Source organism: Aspergillus pseudonomiae, assembly GCF_009193645.1.
Source record: "Aspergillus pseudonomiae strain CBS 119388 unplaced genomic scaffold BDV37scaffold_47, whole genome shotgun sequence".
Classification (NCBI taxonomy): Eukaryota; Fungi; Ascomycota; class Eurotiomycetes; order Eurotiales; family Aspergillaceae; genus Aspergillus; species Aspergillus pseudonomiae.
The window spans coordinates 213,427-237,913 of NW_022476039.1; the positions used below are offsets into that span (position 1 = coordinate 213,427).

General features: G+C 48.4%; 8 protein-coding genes and 1 non-coding gene across 9 annotated transcripts; 1 reads left to right on the forward strand and 8 right to left on the reverse strand.

Moving 5' to 3' along the window:
• Window positions 1–453: 453 nt before the first annotated feature.
• On the reverse strand, window positions 454–2,174 carry BDV37DRAFT_252063 (putative ubiquitin-conjugating enzyme). The gene is made up of 4 exons (XM_032082375.1): window positions 2,007–2,174; window positions 1,843–1,937; window positions 1,005–1,759; window positions 454–923 (listed from the first exon to the last, which is right to left on the reverse strand). The coding sequence occupies exons 1-4, from the start codon at window positions 2,066–2,068 to the stop codon at window positions 840–842; spliced, it is 996 nt and encodes a 331-aa protein (XP_031940111.1). The 5' UTR covers window positions 2,069–2,174; the 3' UTR covers window positions 454–839.
• A 396-nt stretch (window positions 2,175–2,570) lies between these two features.
• BDV37DRAFT_272647 (uncharacterized protein) lies at window positions 2,571–4,408 on the reverse strand (the record flags this gene model as incomplete). The annotated part of the gene is made up of 2 exons (XM_032084910.1): window positions 2,571–3,680; window positions 3,719–4,408. The coding sequence occupies 2 exons, from the start codon at window positions 4,406–4,408 to the stop codon at window positions 2,571–2,573; spliced, it is 1,800 nt and encodes a 599-aa protein (XP_031940112.1).
• A 204-nt stretch (window positions 4,409–4,612) lies between these two features.
• On the reverse strand, window positions 4,613–6,402 carry BDV37DRAFT_154403 (uncharacterized protein). The gene is made up of 2 exons (XM_032079038.1): window positions 5,451–6,402; window positions 4,613–5,372 (listed from the first exon to the last, which is right to left on the reverse strand). The coding sequence occupies exons 1-2, from the start codon at window positions 5,902–5,904 to the stop codon at window positions 4,747–4,749; spliced, it is 1,080 nt and encodes a 359-aa protein (XP_031940113.1). The 5' UTR covers window positions 5,905–6,402; the 3' UTR covers window positions 4,613–4,746.
• A 57-nt stretch (window positions 6,403–6,459) lies between these two features.
• Window positions 6,460–9,645, reverse strand: BDV37DRAFT_154396 (putative homeobox and C2H2 transcription factor). The gene has a single exon (XM_032079037.1). It carries the CDS (start codon window positions 9,325–9,327, stop codon window positions 6,748–6,750), a length of 2,580 nt encoding a protein of 859 aa, XP_031940114.1. The 5' UTR covers window positions 9,328–9,645; the 3' UTR covers window positions 6,460–6,747.
• Window positions 9,646–11,202: 1,557 nt separating this feature from the next.
• BDV37DRAFT_t141 lies at window positions 11,203–11,274 on the reverse strand. Its single transcript has one exon. It is a non-coding gene; the product is annotated as a tRNA-Glu (tRNA).
• A 266-nt stretch (window positions 11,275–11,540) lies between these two features.
• BDV37DRAFT_272649 (LamB/YcsF family protein) lies at window positions 11,541–12,369 on the reverse strand (the record flags this gene model as incomplete). Its single annotated transcript, XM_032084911.1, has 2 exons — window positions 11,541–12,251; window positions 12,319–12,369. The coding sequence occupies 2 exons, from the start codon at window positions 12,367–12,369 to the stop codon at window positions 11,541–11,543; spliced, it is 762 nt and encodes a 253-aa protein (XP_031940115.1).
• A 443-nt stretch (window positions 12,370–12,812) lies between these two features.
• BDV37DRAFT_284439 (bifunctional urea carboxylase/allophanate hydrolase) lies at window positions 12,813–17,053 on the forward strand (the record flags this gene model as incomplete). The annotated part of the gene is made up of 9 exons (XM_032087493.1): window positions 12,813–12,883; window positions 12,946–13,065; window positions 13,118–13,391; window positions 13,445–14,165; window positions 14,227–15,530; window positions 15,592–15,745; window positions 15,799–16,228; window positions 16,315–16,718; window positions 16,818–17,053. The coding sequence occupies 9 exons, from the start codon at window positions 12,813–12,815 to the stop codon at window positions 17,051–17,053; spliced, it is 3,714 nt and encodes a 1,237-aa protein (XP_031940116.1).
• Window positions 17,054–17,165: 112 nt separating this feature from the next.
• On the reverse strand, window positions 17,166–18,987 carry BDV37DRAFT_252076 (putative JmjC domain protein). The gene has a single exon (XM_032082376.1). The coding sequence runs from the start codon at window positions 18,928–18,930 to the stop codon at window positions 17,269–17,271; it is 1,662 nt and encodes a 553-aa protein (XP_031940117.1). The 5' UTR covers window positions 18,931–18,987; the 3' UTR covers window positions 17,166–17,268.
• Window positions 18,988–19,206: 219 nt separating this feature from the next.
• On the reverse strand, window positions 19,207–21,226 carry BDV37DRAFT_252077 (GTP-binding protein Obg). The gene has a single exon (XM_032082377.1). The coding sequence runs from the start codon at window positions 20,992–20,994 to the stop codon at window positions 19,342–19,344; it is 1,653 nt and encodes a 550-aa protein (XP_031940118.1). The 5' UTR covers window positions 20,995–21,226; the 3' UTR covers window positions 19,207–19,341.
• Between the last annotated feature and the right edge of the window lie 3,261 nt (window positions 21,227–24,487).

The window sequence follows — 24,487 nt, forward strand, 5'->3', positions numbered from 1 at the left end:
CAAGTGACGAAATAACCACCATCTCTCAGCCAAAGTTGACTCAGCCAGCAGCAATTAATACTTCCAACAGCAGTCTACAATCTCAATTGGCTGCCGTTTGGTCGTAATCGAGTATTCACCTGATCAACGGTTCAAATTTCGAGCCAACGGATCGTATGCAAGAGCCTCGTGGATAGGGATAACGACGTTGTCCAGGTACATTGTAATGCCTGGCAAAATCAACTAATCTTTCGGAGTGCTTGTCGTTATTTTCTTCAGCTGCCTCCCGTTGCCAGAGATAACAACTCATCCCCTCCTTCAAACCATCTCCTTCTCTTGGTCTGGTTCCTGTTTCGCACAGGGCGCCGGTGGAGAGATTGTTATATCGGGGACGTCAGAACTGGCACGAGCAGAGGCTCTCTCCTTCTGTCTCTCCTGGGGATTGATGCAGAAGAGGTAGTGAGTGTGAGGCCGACCACTGCAGGCCCCCGAAAGAGCTAGAGCCATGATGAAGATCACACCGATAAGGAATATCGGAATAGAAATCAGTCCAATGACAAAAAAGGTGTCGTACTGATTAGCCATGCTTGTAGGTCTATTTACTCTGATAGATGCGGCGGGTATTCGGTATGCAAAGAGTTATGAGGATGTCTTCTGTAGGCAATGGATAGATGATGAAGAGAAGCCTTCCGCCCTGTTGCAAGAAATCGTAGATATACATAGACCAGCTGATTTGGGAAAGAGCGTACCTATGGGTGGTGTAGGCAAATAAGGAAACAAGTAGGCCAGAGTTTGTACAGATATTTATTTCTTTCCTGTATACATGAACAATGAATTGGGTATAAATCGCAGGGATCGAACTAATGGTGCGCTTCTTCAACCCGTGGGTTTATCATCTCTTTAACTGAGGTCAGAGTGGCGTCGTCCAACCGAGAAAAACGAATCTGCAAGCTGCGGTCAGCGATGGCCACAATGGGCTGCCTTGTAATATCCAGCATGAATCACTGAGGGAAGACTGTTCTTACCGAATCCTCAGCCCCTCCGCTTCGTGTCGCATTGCCAAACAATGTTGCTTCCGAATGACTCGCCTCGACCTCATCTTGGACTCGCTTGGCCCAAATCCCATCCCAATGCCAATCGCCGGGAAGCCGCGCCTGCGGGATTCCTCTTTTGGTGCCAGCTTTAAAGGTCGAGTTGCTGCTATCTTTTCTGTGAGCCTTCCATGCATGCCAGGCGCTTGGATTTCCAGCAGCTTCGAGTGGCAACGAGTCGAGAACTGTTTCGTCATCGAATGTAGAGCGAATATAATCTAGTAGAGCAGTAACCGGGACATTCTCCCTTGTCTGGACGGGTTTCTCTGCTGGAGTTGATGTAGCACTCTCCTCTCGCTCATTGTCTGCTTGATTCTTCGACGGAGATGTAGGTCTAGAGGCGTCGTTTGGGTTCTGAGCCGAGTATTTGCCGGCTGCATCACCACCGGTACTGAATCCATTAATACTCACGGCTCTCGAAGAGTCCGCTGAATTGATCACATTTCGTTTACCTCGACCAAACCAGTGGGGAAATCCATGTCGGAGACTGAATCCGCCGGGCGGTAATCGCTCCTCGTCTGAAGCACTGACAGGATCTTCGCTCGAAGCGTTTGTACTAAAGGTATATGTGGTAAGGGGAACGATCAATGGGTGGAATACATCGGTAGAGAAGGTCACCAAAGGTGGGAGATCGGGATATGAAGGCGGAAATCGGATCTGGAAACGGAGGATAGCAGAAGCATATGGACCTAAGCATTGCCGGAGAAATTTGATTAGCTCTGGGTGATACTCAAGTATTCTGCTTATCCCAATCAAAGTGAAAGTATCGTACCAGTACGAACGAATAAAACCCCCGTCCAGAGAGTAGGATCATTCGGAGCAGGGCTCACATAGAGTCCTGGAGGGGCCGCATGAGTTAAGCTCGCACTAGTACAGTTGGAATTTGTCAATTTGGCTTCCTTCCGCAAAAACACTAATAGAGTAAGTGAAGCTTACAATTCCAGGGAAAGTTGATGTTTACGCAGAGCGGGGATTTTAGGCAATCTGGAGGTGGACATATTGCTGTATGAGACTCCGTGATGCTGCTCCTGAGTTACCGCTTAGGAACACGCGACTGTGGTATATTTTCTGGCAGAATCATTTGAACGCTCCGCGGGATGGCCCCTTGAATACTGTATCTTCGACACAGTCAGCATCTCCGATTGATCATATCATAAAAAACGATTTATTTTTAACCCAAAAAATCTCACTGTAGTTCCTGGGATGTGCTTGTTATGTTACATACTTTACAGATCCAAAGAAGCTTTTTGGTGGAATCTATAGCATTGAAGTATCTAAGTAAAGAACCTCCTTTCCACGGTCGGAGGTTCTTGAGCTTTGACTATGGCGGCTTCAGCAGACCGCCTTCCTGTTTAAATAGGGCGGTCAGGTCCTCAGCACCTTACAAACAAAGCTGTTACGTCCGCTATCTCCGAATGCCCACTATGTATTACTGTACCATTTCTTGAAGTCCTAGTCTCCATTGACTTCTGTGGACATTCTACCTTGATGAGGCTATTATCATACGCTCTTCTCAAGCCAACTCTCCACTGCCTTACGTCTGTCTGCCTCGTTGACTTCACCGCCATCCTCCCGATCGTCCGACATCTCATCCTCATCACAGTCTCCAACATCAAACCAAGGATGCTTGTATACATGCCTTTCATTTGCTGGATACCCAGTTGATCTTAACCATCCAAATATTCCTCGTGTTGTACCGGCTGACAAGTCATCTGATAAGCAATCAATGGACCACTGACTTGGAGTTCTCTTGGGCACCGGCTCAATCTGCGTGCTGTTGTCACCTGGCTGGTGGGCGTCAGCCCCACGGGCTTCCAACTCTTTGCCGTCTACGAGCTCCCAGTACCATGCCCAGTACTCCAGACAATGGCAATTGCACTGGATATGTTTCTGAACTTCAGGCTCGGCATCTTTAAGCAAAGTTTCCCCGAAAGGCTTCCATGGCCACACAGGAAGTCTACCATGGAAACCACAGCCGATGATATGAAGTAGTCGGCATTCATCCTCGCGTCTGATTACTCTGCCATCACTTATCCCTGGGCTCTGTGTAATGAATGAGTCTATCGTGTCCGTCCATGCCGCGGCGTGAAGCTCCACAGCTACACATCCAGCTTTTATAGGCTTTAAAGCCTTAAACTCATCCAGGAGCATAGCTCCAAGCCACAGTGGTGCTAACTTCGGTAGTCGCCTTGCAAGAATCTTGAGAAATTTTACTATGTTCCTTTCCTGTGTCGCTGGACCTATAACGACGAATACAGCACTCATCCAGGCCGCGACCAAGTTACACTCGATGTCTGGGTTGAAGAATGTAGCGTGAAGTAGGGATCGGATGCCCCACGTATTACAGCTTAACATCATGTATCTAGGAAGAAAGTCGCAGTGCTCATAGATGTGGGTTGCTGGAGAGCAATGTAACTCAAGTGCGCATCCCGAAGTAGCACTCATTTTCGGAACAGGGAGTGATATTGATTTGGTCCAAACAAAAGGGATACAAAGTGCTGCGGACAAGGCAGCCGAGCATTGACCATATAAACGCTTGTAGCAGCAGAAACGGGCTAAATACTCCACAGCCCTATCTGAAGAAGGCTGTTGTCTTTTGGCGCTCGACGACTGTTTAGTTCTTAACATGTGGCGCCTGATATCGCAACAGCCCAAGGTGAGACATAAGTTCTGCCGTTATAAACTGTCGTTATGCTCCATCCTTCATAGACTGACAGGATAACATTCCACCAGTGCACTTCATCGTCACTGGCATCAACTCCGATGTCTACTTCAATCCTGCTATGGGAAAGTGGGACCTCACATCGGGGATCCTCTTCCTTCAAGGCAATCATACACCGGTGCTCTGGAGATTTACTCAACAATTCAGACCATCGAGCACTCAGTATATAAGCCCAAGCAAGAAATAATACCGCGATGTAGTTACCCTCGTCGTACTCCTCGAGGCTTTGAACGCCAGGCCATTCTGCGAATGGAGCCGAATCTGAGAGCTCTACATTCATCGCAGTTGGAGTCGCAAGTAGAAGCTTGGGGTGTATTTCTTTGGGCCCCAACTGACAATCCCCGTTGGAAGTCTTCCAAGTCGAATGACCATTGACATAAAGACCACCTGAGCTCTCGGTGCACTTGAACGGGGCTGGCTCGTTTTCGAAAATCAACCCATGTCCAAGGAATGATGGCGTTTGGCCGAGCATGCCTTTGAGATCAATACATTGGATTGGGAGAGAAGTAGAGCCTTCCAGGTCGACATAACTCGACCATAATGCATAACTTTCACGCAGCACACGATCAAACGTCTCCTTTGTAGGCTGAACAGCATCGTCGTTATCGTCATCCATAGTAAATTGAGGGTCATGGGCCGAACGAAATATGGAAATGTCGAATAATATAGCATTTGCAAAGACACCATCAATTAGCCAACATAGTCTTGGAACTCCCCTCTCCTCGATTGTCGCTCGCTTATTAAAAAGCACAAATATTTTATAGAAGCAAAGGACGTGGCAAATAAAACAATTGACTGTGGTTATTAACTCTAACGCAAGGGGTCTATTTGAATAGGCAACAATCAGGCAAACGCACCCGCCCTTCTAGCATCCCAGCCTGTCCCACCGATAGCCTTGGATACACGTTCTATCGAACATCTCAACATAACTTATACAGCGATAAAGAACAAACCTCAGTTACTTGGCATGGGTTGCATTTGTGTCCCTTCCACCACACCGGGATTTGGCCGAATGAACCCTAAGATGGTCATGCCCTCGCCAATCCCCTCGTAAATTCCACCTGCAATACCCTCAACCCACCATGCAGCCAGACTTGACACCGCAACACCTACTTTCCCATCATGGAGACTGAGGACTGTTGTTCCCAGACTCAGGCTCCGTTTGCCCAAGCTATCGGCAGCATCCAAGCTCGCCGACACAACGCGCTCGGTAACCCGATGGGACCGTTCGAATTGGTATAATCGGTGCAGCACAATCTTGAGGTATGGCATCAGGAACTGAAGCAGGAGAAAGAAGTGAATAATACTAGAGGCCAGCAGCCGGTGGAGATAAGAGCGCTCTGCCGAGTGTCTTGTGTTCACGGGTTGGTTAACGAAGCCAGCTGCGGAAGGAGCAGCGAGAGAGTTGGAAACTTGGCCAGGAAGGCTTTTCCTGATTCTTGCAGTTTCTTCGTAAGTCAAATCGGCCGGTAGGGCCTGAAGAAGATAGCATAGTGCATCCATGTACAATGACCGTACCAGGTGGCTGTCATAATCGCGTCGCTGGGCCTCCACTCCTGCATGTTGGAGGAATTGAAACGCTATATGAACAAGTCAGAGGCGGTCTTATACTTTTCTACATCTACAGCACATGTCAGTGTGTTGGTATGGATGCATACCTGGGACGACATGATTCCAGCGCAGTCCAGTCTCCTCTTCATATTTGGACATCGCAAACCCCATAGGCTCTACACCCTTTTTCTCTTCGGAAGGTATGATATAACTAGTGTCCGAAGACTTCCCGCAAACCGAAGAGCCACACGAGTCCTGGCCGTTACTACTACTGCCCGCAGTAGTAGGGCGTTGCAGGTCCCCCAAGGCCAAACCGGCTTTTTGTCCGTACAATGTCAACTCCGGCTCCGAGAAAGATGGAGAGAAACTAGGACCATTGAGCTTGTGGCCTGTTCTTGCTGCGTTTATATTTGAGTCCGACTGCGCCGCGCGATGGAGCGAAGGATACAGACGGGGAATGTGTCGTCGAATGGCAGCCGGGAGGAAATCGGGAAGCCCCTGAGAGAGAATCATTGTGTCTCCCAGAGTTGCCTGCTCGTCCATTGTCTCTATTTTCTCCATGGTAGTCTTTGAGATAAGCGAAGGGCATCAGATGAGGGGCAGTTTAAGGTCGGGTCTCGGGTGACAGAAACGAAGCTTGGATCTGACGCAGCAGTGTCATAATATCGGGATCTATGAACACCAGAGAATCATGGATTCACGGTTCAGATGAGTTCCTTCGTCTTGAAAAGATCTTGTGAGCACTTTCCAGCCATGACGAGGGCGAAGTATGGTTCAAATGATGCTGTAGATGTTTAAACATCCGATTCATGCAGGGAAAAACCGTTGAGACGCGAAAAACCTCCGAGTTTCACATGTCAAAGTGGCGATCTAACGACTTTTGACCCACAGTTGAAGTCTTTCCGATAAGGAGACACTAAAGATAGATCCCAACTAAACAAGTCGGTCACTGACATCCAGAACCCTAGACAACAGACAGGCAAACAGCACTTCCTTCAATACTACCTACACATCACCTACTGACCGACAGCCAACAAAACATTGATAATTAGGGTGAAAATAGTAACCTACCCTGATATTTCTTAAGTAATTTATGTGTCATTCCCAAGGTCACGGGTACGCCCTGCCGATGATCACCCATCACATGCAGCCAATCATCAGGTTTATCGCTGACACACTGGCGCCCTTGATGCGATCATTAATTAGACGGAAGGCAAATCGTTCTAGATTAATTTCAATATATAAACTAACACCGCCGCCATGTTGGGAATCGTTGAGAAGCTATGCATGAAAATTACGGAGAGGGAGGGTAAAAGCCCTCCCAAGAAAGAAAAGAACACATCACGAAACTTTTGAACAGCTCCAAAATCATGGCCCACTATTAACAATTCCAACCCTTTACTCTTAGAAACCACTATTACCTGGTGATCGCGGCCCTTGGTAAGGAACAGCATCGGCCATCAAAACATCCGTATTTTTTGGGCTTGGGATAGGAATGGGTGCAGACCCGACATTAGAGCCCGGCAAAGTGTCCGCTTTACTTTCGTCCCTTCCAGGTAGGAGGCTACCCTCATGCCGACTGTCTCCCCCTAATTCCAATCCTTGGAGGTCACCCAAATCCAACTCCTCATAACGGTCATTCAGCTGCTGCAGGAATTCAGGATCAAATCCCATTTGCACAAACGGGTCCACTGAGCCGCTCATAGGCGTCGAAAACGATGAGACCCCGGCTGAGAGGCTGCTTCCCCAATCAGTGGATAAGCCAGAGTGTGTCACCGGGGGTACCATTCCAAAGCTACCAGCATAGCTATCGGTTGAGCTCCCTGGAACGCTCGCTGCCGCTGAGGACCGACCAGTGCTTGGGAAAGCGGGACTTTGGAATCCAGAGCCAGAGTGACTTTGGCTGAAGGGGTGACGATGAAATATGCTTCGAGCCACGGAGTTGGTCTCAAGGGGCGGGCGCAGTAGTCCGCCTTGGGCAGCATAAGGCGGTTGCATTCCCAAGTTAGCGAATTGAACATGCTCTGAGCCCGGCACGTCTTCAAGTCCAGCGACACGTTTCAGAACTCCAAGCCAGACTGGGTTATCCGCGCAGGTCTGGTTCCAAGGATCGGCATTTTCATAAATGATGCGTCGGGCTTCATCTTGCAGCATCTGATCCGTTGGGGTAACACCGGCAGCCATGCGGTTATGTATATAAACCATAAGCTCGCGCTGGAGACGCTCATAGCAGTTAGCGTCTCCCGGCACAGTCAAGCTTGGCGACTGCCCTGTGGCGCGCGAAGGTTTGTAAGGATCCAATGTGAGCTTTTCCTGGCCAATGAGGTACGGAGGCATCGCGTTCTCGACCAAGTTTTCGACATCGGGATCGAAACCCCAATCTCCCTGCCATTGAGTCATGTCGGCACCACTCTTGAAATGGGAAGCTAGATGGTCAACTCGATCTTTCCACGTTGTGAGAATAGTTGTACAGAAACCGCACCGCGACCTTATCTCGCAGGTATTACTTCGCCATTTATCCATTGAAGGATGGAACTTCACGTCATGAACCAACCTCAGATGTTGATTGAGATGGTCCTTCCGATAGAAGGCTCGCTCAGAAGGGGATTTCTCTTGGCATGTACTAAAGTTGTGCGATTCAAGATGGTCGTTGTCAGGATTGGCCGCCATACAAAATACACAGCGGTTTGCGCCGTCCATGAAAACGACACCTCCATGGGGCGAGCAGGTCCACTTCTCCAAAGCTAAGTGCAGCGATTTTTCATGCCGTTGCCAATCATACTTGGTCTGGAAGGAGTCGGCACAGAAGGTACACTGGTAGATACGAGTGCTGCGAGTCTTTTGTTGATTGAAAGTGTTCATGGGTGCTGGGGCTTTACGGCGGCGGCGACGTTCCTTTCGGTCCATGGAACCGAATGACCCCAATGAGGATCTATGGGAGAAGGCGGAGGCGAAGGACAGGTCAGATATAGATGAATGAGTGGCTGACCGACTTGTCTCTAAGCTACTAATGGAAGGGGCACGGAATATATTTGAGTTGCCATGGCTTGAGTCATTGCTTGACCCCGTCTTCCGAGAATGGGAACGCACGTGACTCGATTGAGACGATCGCTGCCGAGCAGAATCTAAAGGTGTGTTCACCAAGGCTCGGAGAATATCAGATGTAGCAGCAGGTTCGTTTTCAGGGGGGGAGTGCTTCCAACGCTCAAGTGGAGTCATGAGATGTATATCCATCTGTTGTTGCCTCGGGATATCCATGGCACCGGGAACTGGAGAGCTGCTGCGTGGAGCGGGACGAACTTTACCACGCCGTCTGGCATTGGCTAGCCAATTGCAAATTTGGGTCCGCTTCAGCCCTGTACGCTGCTTCAATTCATCTTTCTCTTGTTCATTGGGATACGGATGGTCGCTATGCTCGTATAACCATGTCTTGAGAATGCGGACTGCTTCACGCGAAAGTCGCGAAGTACTTTTTGTTCCCCGACCATCGACATCGCCAACAAAGGTTGCACCGTAAGCCGATCTAAGTGCTTTCTTCCCCGTTAAGCCACCGGTTGGGATGTAGGTATTTTCATTGATCGGGTGTAATGTGTCCAGAAATTTGCCAGGTGCTTTGGCATGAGTGAAACTACACTCTCGGTATAGCGAGATGCAACAGGTACATCCACTGTTTTGCATGACTCCCCTGTTGGCAACAAAACAGTCCAATCCCATATTCCTGCAAAAGTCACAGGGCTCTTTAGCACGACCCATGGGATAGACACCGTTTTCCATGGCCGAACCCGGGGATTGTTTGATGGCGGGTTCAACACCTTGCTCCGATAAATCATTGGGGAAATCCAATGGCTGATCCAGTAGAAGTGATTTGTAGTTGGCAACAGCATCATCATTTTCATCGAAATCCCTGCTGTCTGAAGCCACATCATCATCACGAAGTTGCGACTGGGACCCATATGAGGCTCCGTCGAAATCAAAGAACTCCATTTTGGCGGCGATGCTCCGGTTTAACTCCGTTACAAGTTAACTGGAAGCTGCGGTGCTTCAGTGACACCAGCCAAAGGAAAGGGTAATAATCAATGCAGTCTTAATAGGAAACAAATCGCCGGGGGAACAGAGATATCGGGTAATACTGAGAGAGAATGGGTAGTGGGGGGGAAAGATGGACGACGGGATGAGAAGTAGGATACGGTTTTTTCGTCTGGGGTATCAAAAGCATGCCGAAACCAACACTGCTAGTACCTTCGATGTTTGGACCACATCCTTCTACCTGTCCTTGGTCTTAGGACACGCCTTCAGAGTGTGAAGATCGTATTCGGCCCCAATCGGCACCGCCGACGACCCATATCGAATTATGGAGATAACGCCCTTTATCGATAACCCAAGGGCAGGGTGGTCTGGGTTATCCAATGACTGATTGACAGCGAGAAAGAATCAAAGCAAGATTGGGTCACGACTCATCTGCACGCCCTTCCAATGACAACGCCATGCCTCTTTCGGCCATGCATTGTCTCTGCGGGGAATTTTCCACGCCCAGACTAACCTAAGGCAGTAACCATGAATCATCGGGCCGTTCTCTCCGACGATATCGGAGCCCGGAGTTTGAGAAACTCTCCCCTTTCACCTAAATAATTAATATTCTACTCCGGATGCTACGAAGAACAACAAGACAACCTAAACTTGGCATGAAAACAAGCGTTATGGATTTTGCGTCATCGTCGCTCAGATTCCTTACCCTCTTTATCCATGTGATATCTACACCACTGCCCCGTGCTTCGTAAGCTCTCGCGCTAATGCAAACGCCATCACCCGTTAAATATACTAAACACATAAGTATGATCATCATGGGGCTACTATTACACAGTACTAGCAGTATTTCACCTACAGACCATGCAACGTATCACAACATATCTGATTCTTGGTCTATAACTATACCTAAGAATAGCACACCGATATTTGCTACTACAGGTATCAAACTTTGTCCTAGTTAGCGCGATACTGGAATTCTCCGATCTTAACCATTCTCTGGGGGCATTTCATATCTGTCGAGTTAATATTATGACCTCATCTGGCTGATATGCCAAAGTTTCTGAAAGTACAATACACAAGACGCATTGTACTTAGATGCCAGACAGTCATGCCGTGTGTTTGGGGTATAACATGGCATATCTATCAATCTGTGGGAGCCCACGAGACAATATACTTCCTGTGTGGGAATTGCATATAATAGGGCAATGTCACATGTGCATATATATGTGTAGGGCACGCGCAGTCTACGAATCTAAAGATTATGTCACTCCGGCAAGTACGTTTCATACCCTTCTCCATATTATCGATTACACCTATCCCGAGCCGGCCTACGGAGTACTTGAGAATGGAAGATACCAGGATATCGATTAAGTCGCATAAATACATACCAATCTCTTCACCGTCCATGCTTGCAGGAGAACACTCCGTACAGCTAGAAACACCTGTTGTGCGTATGTGTGTATTTGTTGCCTGAAGCTACATCAGGCTGTCCTTAAAAAGTAGCAACTGATCATTATTGCTGAGTAAACTACTACCCGGTGACAAGGATGAGACTGGAGGTTGTGACAGAATACCCATGTCTATCCAGTATAGTTAGCAATTGCGAATACAATGGACTAATCATGTATTATGTGGTCGAGGGCTTATACAGGGTCATATCAAGTTCGGGGTGATCAATCCGTTTCTGCTGAATAGTGAATGGACCTGTTAAGAATAGGAAAGGAAAAGGTCTATTTAGAACTGAGACGAATAGCATGCACAACAACAAGTTGAGTACGTCGAGATTAGTATATATAGACTAACTACTAACCCAGCAAAACAAAAAAAAAGTGATTCCGATGCGGGGAATCGAACCCCGAGCTGCTGTGTGAGAGACAGCGATGTTAGCCATTACACCACATCGGATGTTGTTGAAGAGTTGCTCATACTTTTCATATATAATCCAAGTACACCGGATTAGGTACTAGTATTCACCTTTTATCCACCGAATGAGGCAACTTCTCGTTCAGACTTCTTTTATTCCGGTCTGTCTAACATACAAAAATCTGGATCCCACTTGACTAACCCGTCAATGGCTTAAAGATTATACATTCGGTTGCACGACAACTTTTGTGTTACTACCTGTATTCATCTCGAACGGAGGGGGAGATATGTATACTTCCCCACCAGGTTCACTTCCCATGTTTCCGATTAAATTCATCTGCCACCTTTCTTGTGATTCGGACGATGTCCACGCAACCAGGCGAATCGGAATGGCAACAGATAGATAGAGGATAATTTTTCAATGGCAGCTGTACGACAGTCCCATCGACCGCAGTCACCGACTGCTCTTCGACCTGTTGTCTAACATGTCGCTCCACATCGCCAAGGTCCCATGGTTTCTTCTTCCGGTCAATGACGAGCATTCCTCTCGAGTCGTATTTGACGTCACCGTATAACTCGGCCCAGAATTCTATCCCAAGATCATTGGCAGCCTTCTCCATATTGGTCCCAGCAAGCCCGAAAACAGGAACACCCTTAGGAATCCCAAGCATGACTGCCTTAGCCACCTCATAGTCTCGACACATCATCCCGTATAATACCCCGTGGGGTTTCACGTGGCTGAGGGGGACATTCTCCCGGTCTAAGAAGCCTTGGAGTGCCCCCACCTGATAAATGGTCATAGCTGTGAGTTCCTCGGGTGATAATTTCATCTCCCGTCGTCCGAAACCTTGGAGGTCCGGCAACCCGGGATGTGCACCGATCCGAACGTTATGGGCTTTACAGTTCCTAACGGTCTCCATCATGATTAGAGGGTCGCCACCGTGGAAGCCACAGGCGACATTTGCGATATCAATCATCGGGAGGAGTTCGAGATCTGGACCGCAAGCCCAATTGCCGTACTAAAGGCCATATTAACTACTGAGCATATCAAAGCTGCAAAGCCCGGAAGAGGGGAAAATGACGTACGGCTTCGCCCATGTCACAGTTGATCAAGGCTTTCTGCTGTATTGGAGCCATGATGAATGTGCTATTTGTAACGGACTTTCAGACCCCTCTGAGGATAACACAGCCACGAAAGAGTATTATATGAATAAAAACGAAGAGATGCTCCAAATTGCGAGGGGGGACTTCTTATGATATCAGTTTCCCATTCTAGCTACGCAGAAGGAGGGGTGAGTTCCACTCTTATCGCTGCATTGACTCCGCACGCCTCCAATTTCTCCAACCTATTGCCATCGATCAATGCCTAACCCCAAATCTAAACAACCTGCCAAGTTTATCAAGGAGCCGTGACTCGTATCTGAGATCATGGCGCCCATGCTATTGGTCTATAGCGCCGAGGACTTTTCCAGCCTGGAGGGTGAAGGAGCTTGACAATTTGCTCACTCAATTTATTAAGCACCCCATGCCACCCAAACAGCGAGACCAGTGGGACTCCCATCAATGCATCCTGACCTACGATGGAATCACTTCAGACGTTACTGGTCGCAAATCGTGGTGAAATTGCCGTCCGGATTTTGAAGACAGCAAAGTACGAATCTCTAGGTCACACCTATCACTCGGCTCTGAACCCTAACAAACTGACTGAACTAGAAAGCTAAATTTGCGAACAATTGCACTTTACACCGAACCAGATGCTGCATCCGCTCATGTTCAACTAGCGGATGAGGCCTTCCTGCTCGATGGACCACCTTCAAAAGCATACATCGATGGGTCAGTCTCTTCTGTTCTTCTCTGCAACGGCCATCATCTGACTATATCCTAGAGATCAAATCATCGAGTTAGCGAAGCGTAACCATGTGGATGCTATCATTCCAGGATATGGTTTCCTGTCAGAGAATGCAGATTTCGCAAGAGCCATTGCCGAGGCCGGCATGGTTTTTGCTGGGCCATCGCCAGAATGTATCGAAGCATTTGGGCTGAAACATACGGCACGAGACCTCGCTACAAAGGCCGGGGTACCTATTGTACCTGGATCAACAGGTCTTGTGACGAGCGAGGATGATGCTGTGAAGGTGGCTAGAGAATTAGGATTTCCGGTATGCCATCAGCCAACCTGTTTCCTTAGCAAAGCTGATATGTTGCAAACCAGGTTATGCTCAAAGCTACCGCCGGTGGCGGTGGGATGGGTCTACTAACATGCAGCTCCGAAGATGAAGTACGTGAATCGTTCGCTACTGTCAGGTCTAGAGGGGAGGCCTTGTTTAAGAATGCAGGAATGTTCATTGAACGATACTATCCATCTAGCCACCATATCGAAGTTCAGGTCTTTGGCAATGGAGACGGCAAGGCCATCGCTATCGGCGAACGTGAATGCTCCATACAACGAAGACACCAGAAAGTAATCGAAGAGTGCCCAAGTCCATTCGTTACCAGACACCCCGGGCTTCGAAAAAGTTTGAGCGACGCTGCTGTTCGTCTTGCGGAGTCTATCAAGTATGGATCAGCTGGAACGATCGAGTATCTTGTCGACGACGAGACTGGCGCATTCTTCTTTCTTGAAATGAATACCCGACTTCAAGTCGAGCATGGAATAACGGAATTATGCTACGGTGTTGATTTGGTGGAACTCATGTTGAAACAAGCAGATGCTCAACTTTCAGGAAAGAAGGGCCTTGAGGCAGCCTTTCTTACGAGTATTCCTGTTGATTCTCCTTCAGGTGCCGCTATCGAAGCTAGAGTATATGCTGAAAATCCGACCAAAGACTTTGCTCCTTGTCCCGGAACGCTACAGAGTGTTGAATGGAAGGAACTGCCGGGATCAAGGATTGACACGTGGGTGTACAGAGGCATTAAAATATCAGCAAACTATGGTATGTTGCCTTTGACCTACAGCCAGAAATAAACCGAGCACAAACTTATCTGAGGCAACAGATCCTTTGCTAGCGAAGGTCATGCTTCATTCCCCGAGCCGAAAGCAAACTATTGAGGGCATGAGGACGATATTAACACAATCCCGAATCTGCGGCCCCTCAACTAATCTGGAATTTCTGGCTGAGATTCTTACTGACGAGCGATTTATCACCGGAAATACCCTAACCAGATTCTTGGACAATTTTCAATGGAAGCTGTCAGCTATTGATGTTATGTCCGGTGGTGCTTATACACTCATTGAGGACTGGCCTGGCCGTCTAACTTTGGGCAAAGGGTTCTGCCATTCTGGGCCAATGGATCCTTTAGCGTTCCGCATCGCAAACGCACTTGTGGGAAATCCCGTTGGGCTGGAGGCCCTTGAGATAACTTTAAGCGGCCCAGAACTACGTTTTCTGGGGCCTGCACTTATTTCTCTCTGCGGGGCGCCCATTGAAGCCAGTCTTGACCACGTCCCTGTTCGTATGTGGTCAAGAATTAGAGTAGAAGCCGGCCAGCGACTGAAGATTGGCAAGACCATCAAGAATGGTTGCAGAGCCTATCTAGCAGTATTTGGAGGCTTCTTGAATGTCGCCGAATGGTTCGGGTCAAAGTCTACATCTCCAATGGTTGGCGTTGGAGGTTATCAAGGCCGGCAGCTTGCATCCGGTGACCTACTATCAATAACTAACAATGTACCTGATACTCGTGGTGAACTCTCCATACCGGAGCACCTCATTCCCCAATACCCTGATCATTGGGAGCTCCTTTCTATGCCGGGGCCTTACGATGAAGGGTATCTTACCCCTGAGAGTATTGACATGTTGTACGAAACAGAATGGAAGATATCGCACAATGCAGCAAGAGGCGGCATTCGTCTTCTCGGACCGAAGCCGAAGTGGGCTCGCCCGGATGGAGGAGAGGGTGGTGCCCATCCATCTAATCTGATAGAGTACGGGTATGCTATAGGTTCACTTAACTGGACGGGTGACGACCCTGTGATCTTCCCGCAGGATGCGCCGGACTTCGGTGGGTTCATCAGTAGCCACACGATTGTTAAGGCGGATTTGTGGAAGCTAGGGCAGGTGAAAGCAGGTGATACACTAAAGTACAGATCTACCTCCTTGGAAGATGCCTTAGCGGCACGCAACCATATGGAGAGATTTGTCCGCGAAGTTGTCAAATGCTGTCATGACGGGGGAAACTTTGGTGACATAACTCCCTTGAGAGATACTCCCCCATCAGCGCTGACAGCAGAGGCTCGTGGCACTGGAGTTGTTCACCAGATCCCGGAGCAGGGAACCCAACCACTCGTTAATTATCGACAGGTAGGTAGTATTACCAAAAGTGTTACATCCCACAACCTTAGCTAATAAGGTTCACAAACAGGCGGGAGACGACTATATCCTAATTGACTATGGCACGGGGTCCTTCGATCTGAATCACCGCTGTAGAGTTACCGCGCTGAAGAAAATCTTAAACGAAGGCAACGGAGATATCACATTCAATAACGGGCTGGTCTCAATGATCGGGTGTGGAAATTGTAAGATTCACCTTGTCAGACAAGACCATATAGTGCTAACCCTTCAAATAAAGCCCTCATGCTCTACTACGACGGCACTAAACTCCCTCAACAAAAGCTCATAGCTTATCTCTGCAACCTCGAGACCAGACTGGGCGATCTCAGCGAAGCAAAGATGCCCAGTCGGCTATTCAAGCTCCCACTGGCATTTGAAAGCCAGCGCCAAAAGGACGCAATCGATCGATACATGGAGACACAGCGTCCTTACGCCTCCTACCTCCCAGACAACATGGATTTTGTCGCAAAGAACAACGCCTTCACAAAGGCAGAAGTTGAAAATATCTATTTAACCGCACGATTAATGGTCGTATCCGTTGGATTCTTCACAGCGCTTCCCCTAGCCCTCCCGGTTGATCCGCGCCAGCGAATGAACTGCCCGAAAATGAATCCCAGCAGAGTCTACACACCTGCAGGTTCAGTGTCGTGGGGTGGTAGTTGCATGGCGTAAGTAGCGTTCCTTCATATCCACACAAACTGGTTATGCAGTGTATTGTTCAATGAATCCTAACGGAAGGTCCATGCACATATAGTCTATACAACGTCGACTCTCCCGGGGGCTACCAAATGACGGGAATGACGATCCCAGGCGTCGACATCCTAGGGTCCAAGAGGGGGTACGCACCCGATAGGCCATGGCTCTTCGAAGAATTCGACCAAATCACATTCTATCGCGTATCAGAAGAAGAATACGAAAAGGAGCTAGCCCTCTTCAACAGCGGCAGATACGAATACCAATGGGAAGAAGTGACATTCGACATGGCAGAGCACAACAAGCTCCTCCGTGACACGAAAGAAGAAGTAGCAGCCATCCGAGCACGCCAGCGCAAAGCACAAGTCGAGATGGACAAACTCGAGGCGGAACTCTTAGAACGCTGGGCGAAGGAAAAAGCGGAAAAAGGTGTCCCGGTTAATGCGATCGAGAGTTTATTGAAAGGTATGTGCAGACCTCTATCTATTGACTGTGCCATATTTGTGTCTGGGAAGAGGTGAAGCAACAATTATGAGAAGGAATGTCTACTAACTGTCTATGTAGATCCTCAGGTTCTTCCCATTGAAGCTCCGTTGAATGCTAATATTTGGAAAGTCGAGGTCAAGCAGGGTGACAAGCTCGACGAAGGCCAGGTCATGGTCATTTTGGAGGCGATGAAACTCGAGATTGCGGTACGGGCTGAATTGCATGCCGCTGGGGCGACAGTGGAGAAGGTCCTAGTCCAACCGGGTGATTCAATAGAGGCCGGCAAGCCTTTGGTATTAGTGAGAAATGCTTGAACTGGATAGCTATTCGGCACTTTGTTGTTTGTCCGAGTCTTATATGTTGATACGATTCTTGTAGCCAATGATCAATGAATTTAACACACGAATGTCAGGCTATGTTGACAGAAAAGAAAGAAGCACCTAAACTCCACAGCCCCATTTCTGTTCCTAAGATAACACCAGCCGATAATAGGGTATCTGACAAGACAAGCAAAGAACGCCATAAGACTCTATTCCCACCAAAAACTAACGCTGATTCCTGCCTTCAGGCCACGCACATAGTGCCACCACCCAACAGGAATATATAAGCACTCTCCTTCCCGAAGGACCGTCTCAACGTATTCCGCCTGTAGAAAGCCCGGCCACATTGCGTCCCATTGATCTGACTCGGCCGGAGAGAGTTCAATAGCTGCGAGGTCCACTTGCGATGTGTTGGACATATCAATGAGCGGTAGTTCACTAGCTTTACCCTCCGCATCATCTCTGTTCTCCGATGACTGGACGGCTTCCATTCCTTTCGGATATATCTGGGACGCGGGCGTCTTCGGAGAGTAGAGACGGATGTACTTTGCGCCCACAACCTGGACCAGGATGTTATGGTACGGGTCGTGATGAAGAGGCGATATAGTCCAAGAGGGTCCGATCCAGGTATTGATGATCGGGTCAGCAGGGAGGCCCAGCTCCGAAGCTGAGCTATCATCGCCACCATCGTGATAGCTATCCAGGCCCGTAGATACAGGCTGCGAGCCCGTCCCCTTGAGTTTCCCTTCCTGCTCGCGGAGCTTCTTCATGTATACCGGTGTTCCGGGTTCCGGCCCCGGCGGATTGATGTAACAATAATCAGGGATACAGATATCTTTTCGCAAGGCTGGAATCTGAGCCAGCAGATCGTGCTGCGCCATGTACCCGGTATGTCCCTCGTCATCTTCGGTCTCATCTTGGTTCTGTTCACTGTCAGAATGGTTTGAGGACTGCATCTGTCCACGCCACAGATATCGGTCGACGAATTCCCGGAACGGCATTATCCGTTGTCCCCATCCCTCATCTGTATACGATCGCCCGATCTCCACTGGGACAAGTCTGCGCCCGCCAAAGGTGCGATCGAACCAGTAATCTTTCGAGGCCCAGGGCCTACTCGACATCGCCGGCCAGTGCTCGACAGCATCGGTAATCACCAAGGGAGTCTTTATATGGCGGATATGATGTTCGATGGAGTCGAACGAAGGAGCTGAAACGCGAGGGATGGGATTCTTCAGTTCGGGAGCAGGGATAGTATCCGGTAAAAACAACGGAGGGGAGAGTTTTCTGCGTTTCGCGGCCCGGTCTGATGTGTCGTCGATGTCCAGGGGGTGTTCACCGTTGACGGCTCCCTCTCCAGAGGACATAGTGGCATCCTGAAGCGCATCGAGTAGGGATTCGATGAGGGATTCGCGCAGCGGGGCACCGGTCATGATCAAGGCTTTGTCGAGAATGCGTACAGTATGTGATAACCATGCGGCATTGGGGGACACCTTCAGCGCCGCTTGCTCCTTTTCACTAATCATGTCCTTGTTCATGTCGCGGAGCAGGTGTGGATATAATGGTATCTTGTGTGGCCCGTTGTCTATATGTGAATTTCCTTCGCGTGGAAATCCACAGTTGTGGCATGTATTGAGACAAGCCTTGACGATCGTCGCGTCTGTGTACAGGCGTCGCCAGCATGTTTGGACATTTTTGAAAGGGAACACGCGTAGATTCGCATCGGCAAGACGCAGAGCCTCATCTGGGGTGTTTAGAACGAGTTCGCGATGGGCTTCAAGGTCGTGATTGAGACATTCGAGGATGGGGTCGTCGGAGGCTGGATCTGCGATAGCGGAGAGTGCGATAGTAATGATGTGGTGGAGGAGAACCATTGTCTCCCTAGTGAGAGATTTGAGAGGCAATACCTGGATAGAATTGTTATCACCGGCGCCAACCTGTAAGTGAAGGTATGGTTAGGGGAATGGTGGCTTGGAAGTCATGAGTATTGATTTTGTTACGGTCTCACATTTTTTTTTTTTTTTGTTAGTTCACTCTTATTTTACCGCAACGTCATGCGGGGATTATATTTAAGTCTGATAGCACTACTAGTTGGTAGCTTACAGTAAAGACCATAACAACCCATAATTTTCAGATTATTCAAGTAAATAGCGGCAGGAAGTTCTTTAATATCTTAAACGTGAATAATATACAAGGATCCTATAAATACAAGTATTGAAACCAGGGTATCACCGTGTAGTCAATGCTACTTGGAATCCTAGCTCCATTTGGCGATTCGATGGCGATCATTGCAAGAACTCCATGACAAGTTTTGGAATGCGCTCAACACCTTGTCCTCTCATGGCACTCACAGGAACAGCATGTATCTTCTCCCTCCACCCATCAGGGTGGCCTCCGGGGTGCTCAACCTGAGCCTTCTCCACAGCCGAAAGATAGTCTCGTAATTTCTTGAACTGCTCTTGAGTTTCTGGCAGGTCGGCCTTGGTAGCCACGACGAACCAAGGTTTTGTGTGAATAGGGGGAAGAGTAAGGTCGGGAAGCTCTGAGTTAGAGAACGCCTCAGGAGGTTCGGACTGAAGCTCAGGTAGACCATGGGTCGGTGGAACCCATGTTAGGGAGTCACCTTCGTCTTTGAACGCTGGCTCTGTGTCACGTATCCGTTCATACTCGCTGAGTTCATACCATAGGTTTTTAAGGCCTTGGATGGGGTCTCCAGCGCTAAGATCCACCACAAAAGCCAGTATACCCGCCCGCTCAATATGTCGCAGAAAACCTAGGCCCAAGCCACGGTCGAGATGTGCATTTTCAATCAAGCCAGGAATATCGGCAATGGTAAAGTTAGTTCGCGGGGCCTTTCCCTTGGACTCAACTAGCGGCCGTCCTTTGAAATCATCAATAACGACCGTTCCAATGTTCGGTGACAGTGTCGTGAATTCCCAGTTCCCAATCCGCGTGCGACTGTTGGTCAACGATCGGAGTAGCGTACTTTTTCCAGCGTTAGGCTTCCCAACGAGCCCAACATCGGCTAGCAGCTTCAACTCAAATTCTAACTCCAGACGTGTACCACCTTCACCTCTAGAGGCAAACTTGGGCCGATTAATCGAACGGGACACCCAATGCGGATTCCCCAAGCCACCGACACCCCCGGCGGAGAGTAAAATAGGTTTATCCATGTGTTTCGATAGATCAAGATGAATCGGAGCTTTTGGTTCCAAGGCGGCGATATGCTGCCTCCTAGGTGGGTTTCTTGGAAACACCGTGGTCAAGAAATCCGAAGGATTTGCGCCTGGATAAAGTACCCATCGATCATGACGAATAGATGGCAGCCCGATCTCGTCTAATTCGTCGACTTGCTCGGTTTGCTCCTGGGCTCTCAGCCTTTTCCGAAGTGCCCATTCCTCAGCAACTGGATCATATCTGCTCACTTCACGGACCACTGTCCCAACAGGCACCTGAAGGAGAACATCCTCGCCGCGTCTGCCGCCTTTGCTTTTGCCCTGTCCATTCTTTCCTCGGCCAGCCTTTATGACGCCCCTGCGAGCAAGTTTATGTAAACTCGTAAGCCCCTCAACGGCCTGGATGTAGATGCTCCCACCACTGCCGCCATCGCCGCCATTCGGTGGGCCTTCTTCAATGTATTTCTCTCGGAGAAACGAAACACATCCGTTACCGCCGGCACCAGCATAGATCACTGAGCGACATTTATCCTGGAAAATGAATCGAGAATAGTCTTCAGGTGAGGGATTGAGGTGCGAAGGTACGGAATCTTGGTCGGGAGAGGAAGGGTTTTCTGCTGGTCGCACGGCCTCAGCTTCTGTGCTGTACGGTCGATGACATTTCCAGGCAAGCCCTATCAATCCTTTCCTATTGGGTATATACACAGTGCGTCGGAGGAGAGAAGGGAGGGTTCGTGATAAAGGTATTCGTTGCGTCGTCATTGTGCAGCACGAGCTGTGTCGCTCATACTAGGGTGAGCGATTGGTTGAGATATAACCTGGGAGATAAACCTAGAGTCAACTCATAAGCATTTTCCCTCTGCCGCCTAGCTTGCAAAACACTTCAACTAGAAAGTAATCGTGAAGAGGGTATTTGATAATCGATGTTGTCATAGCTCTAGAGCAAACCTGCATTGCACGTGACCTTATCAGCACCTGATGATAAAAGATTCATATAGATGCCTTGCAAATGAGGCAAAAATGGACGATTGACAACTATCCATAGATAACATAATGGCTCTGGTCAATAGTTGTGTTTTGATTTGGGCCAGACTGATTGAGACTCATAGTCTAGGATGTGCTGCGGATATTTGTGGTCAAAAATTCCCTCCGTTGCTACCCTAATCAATACAAATTATTTCATTCTGGTCATAGAAACCACAGAAACTTCGAAAGAACTAGTTCTACAAGATTTACTTATTCAGTACTTTTGCCATTGGGACGAAATGAAATAAGACATCAACCGGCTTGTTTAGGGTATCTATGCTTCAATCTCCGTTCCACAGTTCCTCGCAGCTCAATGCAACCCTACCACCGTTTCAAGGTATAGATGACCATGCTATATCCTCCAACTGCTATTACGAAGCCCGATCCCTGCGCGGGATATGATACTGGACAGCTTGCTATATGTGAGTTATAATGCCAACTATACATCTAGCCTTACGAAGCATACAGGGTTGACTGACGAATGAACTACGTGTACATGATAGTTCGCCCCTGACTAGCGGTTATCGCGACTGTAAATGCTGGATAGGGCATTCACACAACAGAGTGCCCGATTTCATACTGTGATGAACACATACCATATATAACGGGGGACCCTGCACTATAGCTCTGGACCATTCTTTCTGTGTAACCGTTGGACGGTTGCCTTACAAGATTGCAATAGCTACTGCAAGGTACAGTTACTATTGGCTCACGTTCTCTCCTGGGCATCATAGTAACTATGAAACTATTCCGCAATCCCCTGCGAGCATCACTTGGCGATACTCAATCCCTGTATGCTTGACTAGCATCGTCGGCCGAAGAACAAGGAGTCAAATACAGCACAGTGCCAAGTACACACTTGCGAAAAGGGCCATGGCCCGCGGTAGTGATCAGCTGTGCATAGGGCAAGCATAATATAAGGTATGTGGCATACCTTGTCTTTACTTGCAGGCATTAATGGTAGAAGTCTACTGTACCTCAACCATATCCTAGTCCCCCATGACTCGAGCAAAGGCACCAAATAATATTTGTAACCGCCATAGCCGAGCATGTAGAATGAGACCAAGTGTCGAAAGTGCATTCATACATGGTATTAAGCAAATAATGGCAGACGGGGTTTCGAGGATATAGCACGCGCTACAGTATCCCAGTGTGGTTACGCTGAACAGCACACAGCAATGCGACGAACGTAGCAGTAGCGACTGCGATAGACCATTACTCCGGAGTAGACTGGATACTGTGCGAGTTCCCAGTGCCACCTGTCCGTTATTGACTCTCGATAGCAAGCCCTATGCTCATAAGGTTAGCAGTTTCATTTTTAACCGTACATACAATACCGTCGGTCAACATCTGCATGGTGCCGCCGTGCCGCAGCAAGCAAGCCCCAATACTGATTCGACAGCACAACTAACAGAGATTGCGAATAAGCAACAAACATCCAACGAACTTCTCAATGGCATTGTCTGTCACATCGGCTCCAGTAATTAATAATAGATAGATTGCGCAGTGGACATGTCACATATTGATATTCAATTGGTGGGGCGGGACTAACAGACGAGTGGCGCCAATAGCGTATGATTGAATCCTGCACACGATGGATTCGAATAGGGTTTGGAGCTCTTTGCGAACTAAAAAAATCGATATGCTTAGTTCCTGGCTGATCAACAAGGATATTCCCAGTAATCCATGGATCGACCGCGATAATTCGCGAATCGATACTTGGGAAATGTGATGGTGACAGATCAGGTGAGCCAATCAGCCTGACCGGAGATGCTCTACCGACTGAGTTCTCGCAAATGGATAGCTAAGCACGTACGCACCTTCAGCTACCATACGATCGGTAAATTCGATCCATGGAACACCCTCCATCTAGAGTTTGGTCAAGATGGGGGGCAAATGGGTGAGTCCCGGAATGCGGGACGCGAAACCGCGCATGACGAGGAGATTTGTCAACGAGGCCAGTCCAAAGTCCAGACCCTAAGATGAGTCCGTACTTTTGCCAGCTTCCGCGGGGCGAGGCCTATTCTGGATGGAGGATCGCCTCTAGCGCTTGACTATGCGATCTGAGCTTACGCTAGACTAGTTTATCGGCTTCACTTCACCGATGCACAAATAAATCCTTGATTCATAAGGGACATCGTTGTGGCGTCTAGTACCCTGGACCGGGAGTTGAATCACATTTTCTTTTTTTTTATGTCTTCTGATGTAGCCGGATTGTTGTCATGGTTCCATTATAATAGTGGCTATTAATTGCTAACGGCTATACTAGCTCCAGAGGTCCAGACTTACGAGGGTCTAGAATCCATGATCGCGGCCCGGAAGTCTCCAACCATAAAGCAGCCTCGCAGAAGAATAAAGGAAGCCCTGTTTCAATGAAATATGGTATCACTAGCTGGTCTACTTTGATGCGTCATGGCCGCAGGGATACAAACATACCTTGCTGGATATTCTGCACCTCATACCTGGCGTACTTGGCAAGGGCGTTTCTTCCAGAGCGAACATACCAATGTCAGGATCGATGGATGATGTGGTCGGTCAGAATACACCTGGTGGGTAATTTGTACCTGGTATGGGCACGATCGACAACAAAGGCTAGTTGGGAGATACTGCGTCGAACAAGGAACAATGGAAGAGAAAGGAAAAAGAAAAAGGCAAAAACCGCAGACTCTCGATTGCATGCATATTTGACAGCTGTGACAAATCAAGTATTACTTATCGATGATCTAGATTAAGGTTGATCTCTCCGTATCTTGCAAAGTCCGCAATAGGTAAATGGTAAGAGTGCATTCCAGCGATTGCCCATGATGATTATACATACCACTCAGCTGTAATGAGGCTGGGTATTGTGCATACACAAGGCAAAGATGGCATTTGGGCAGATATACAGGCTGTAAGACAGCATCCCAGATAAGGCCAAACAGGTTTGTGTGACCGGGTGAGTATAAACCTGGAACAAACAAGCATGAAGTTGGTGGTAACTTGATGAATGTTGGAGGGTCTATAATGTGATCATAATGAAATAATGGATTATGTGCCCGGCATGCATAAAAGCATCCACTTGGAATCAACCTCGTCCCTTTGTGATATGGCAAGGCTCCACCTGTATGTACATATGTACAGAGGCGCATACAGGGTAAGCAACAAAATTAGACAGCAGCATCACTAATCGGTTCAGTGTCTAAAGAGGGCTAAAATTAGGTTGTCATCACATCTTAACCCTACCATTGTA

Coding starts and splice junctions, on each gene's coding strand:
- BDV37DRAFT_154403 (XM_032079038.1), bottom strand. CDS start 5,904: ATGGAGAAAATAGAGACAATGGACGAGCAGGCAACTCTGGGAGACACA. Junction 5,373..5,450: donor CTGGAATCATGTCGTCCCAG/GTATGCATCCAT, acceptor TTGTTCATATAG/CGTTTCAATTCCTCCAACAT.
- BDV37DRAFT_154396 (XM_032079037.1), bottom strand. CDS start 9,327: ATGGAGTTCTTTGATTTCGACGGAGCCTCATATGGGTCCCAGTCGCAA.
- BDV37DRAFT_252077 (XM_032082377.1), bottom strand. CDS start 20,994: ATGACGACGCAACGAATACCTTTATCACGAACCCTCCCTTCTCTCCTC.
- BDV37DRAFT_252063 (XM_032082375.1), bottom strand. CDS start 2,068: ATGTCCACCTCCAGATTGCCTAAAATCCCCGCTCTGCGTAAACATCAA. Junction 1,938..2,006: donor CATCAACTTTCCCTGGAATT/GTAAGCTTCACT, acceptor CAACTGTACTAG/TGCGAGCTTAACTCATGCGG. Junction 924..1,004: donor GCGGAGGGGCTGAGGATTCG/GTAAGAACAGTC, acceptor CGCAGCTTGCAG/ATTCGTTTTTCTCGGTTGGA.
- BDV37DRAFT_252076 (XM_032082376.1), bottom strand. CDS start 18,930: ATGGTTCTCCTCCACCACATCATTACTATCGCACTCTCCGCTATCGCA.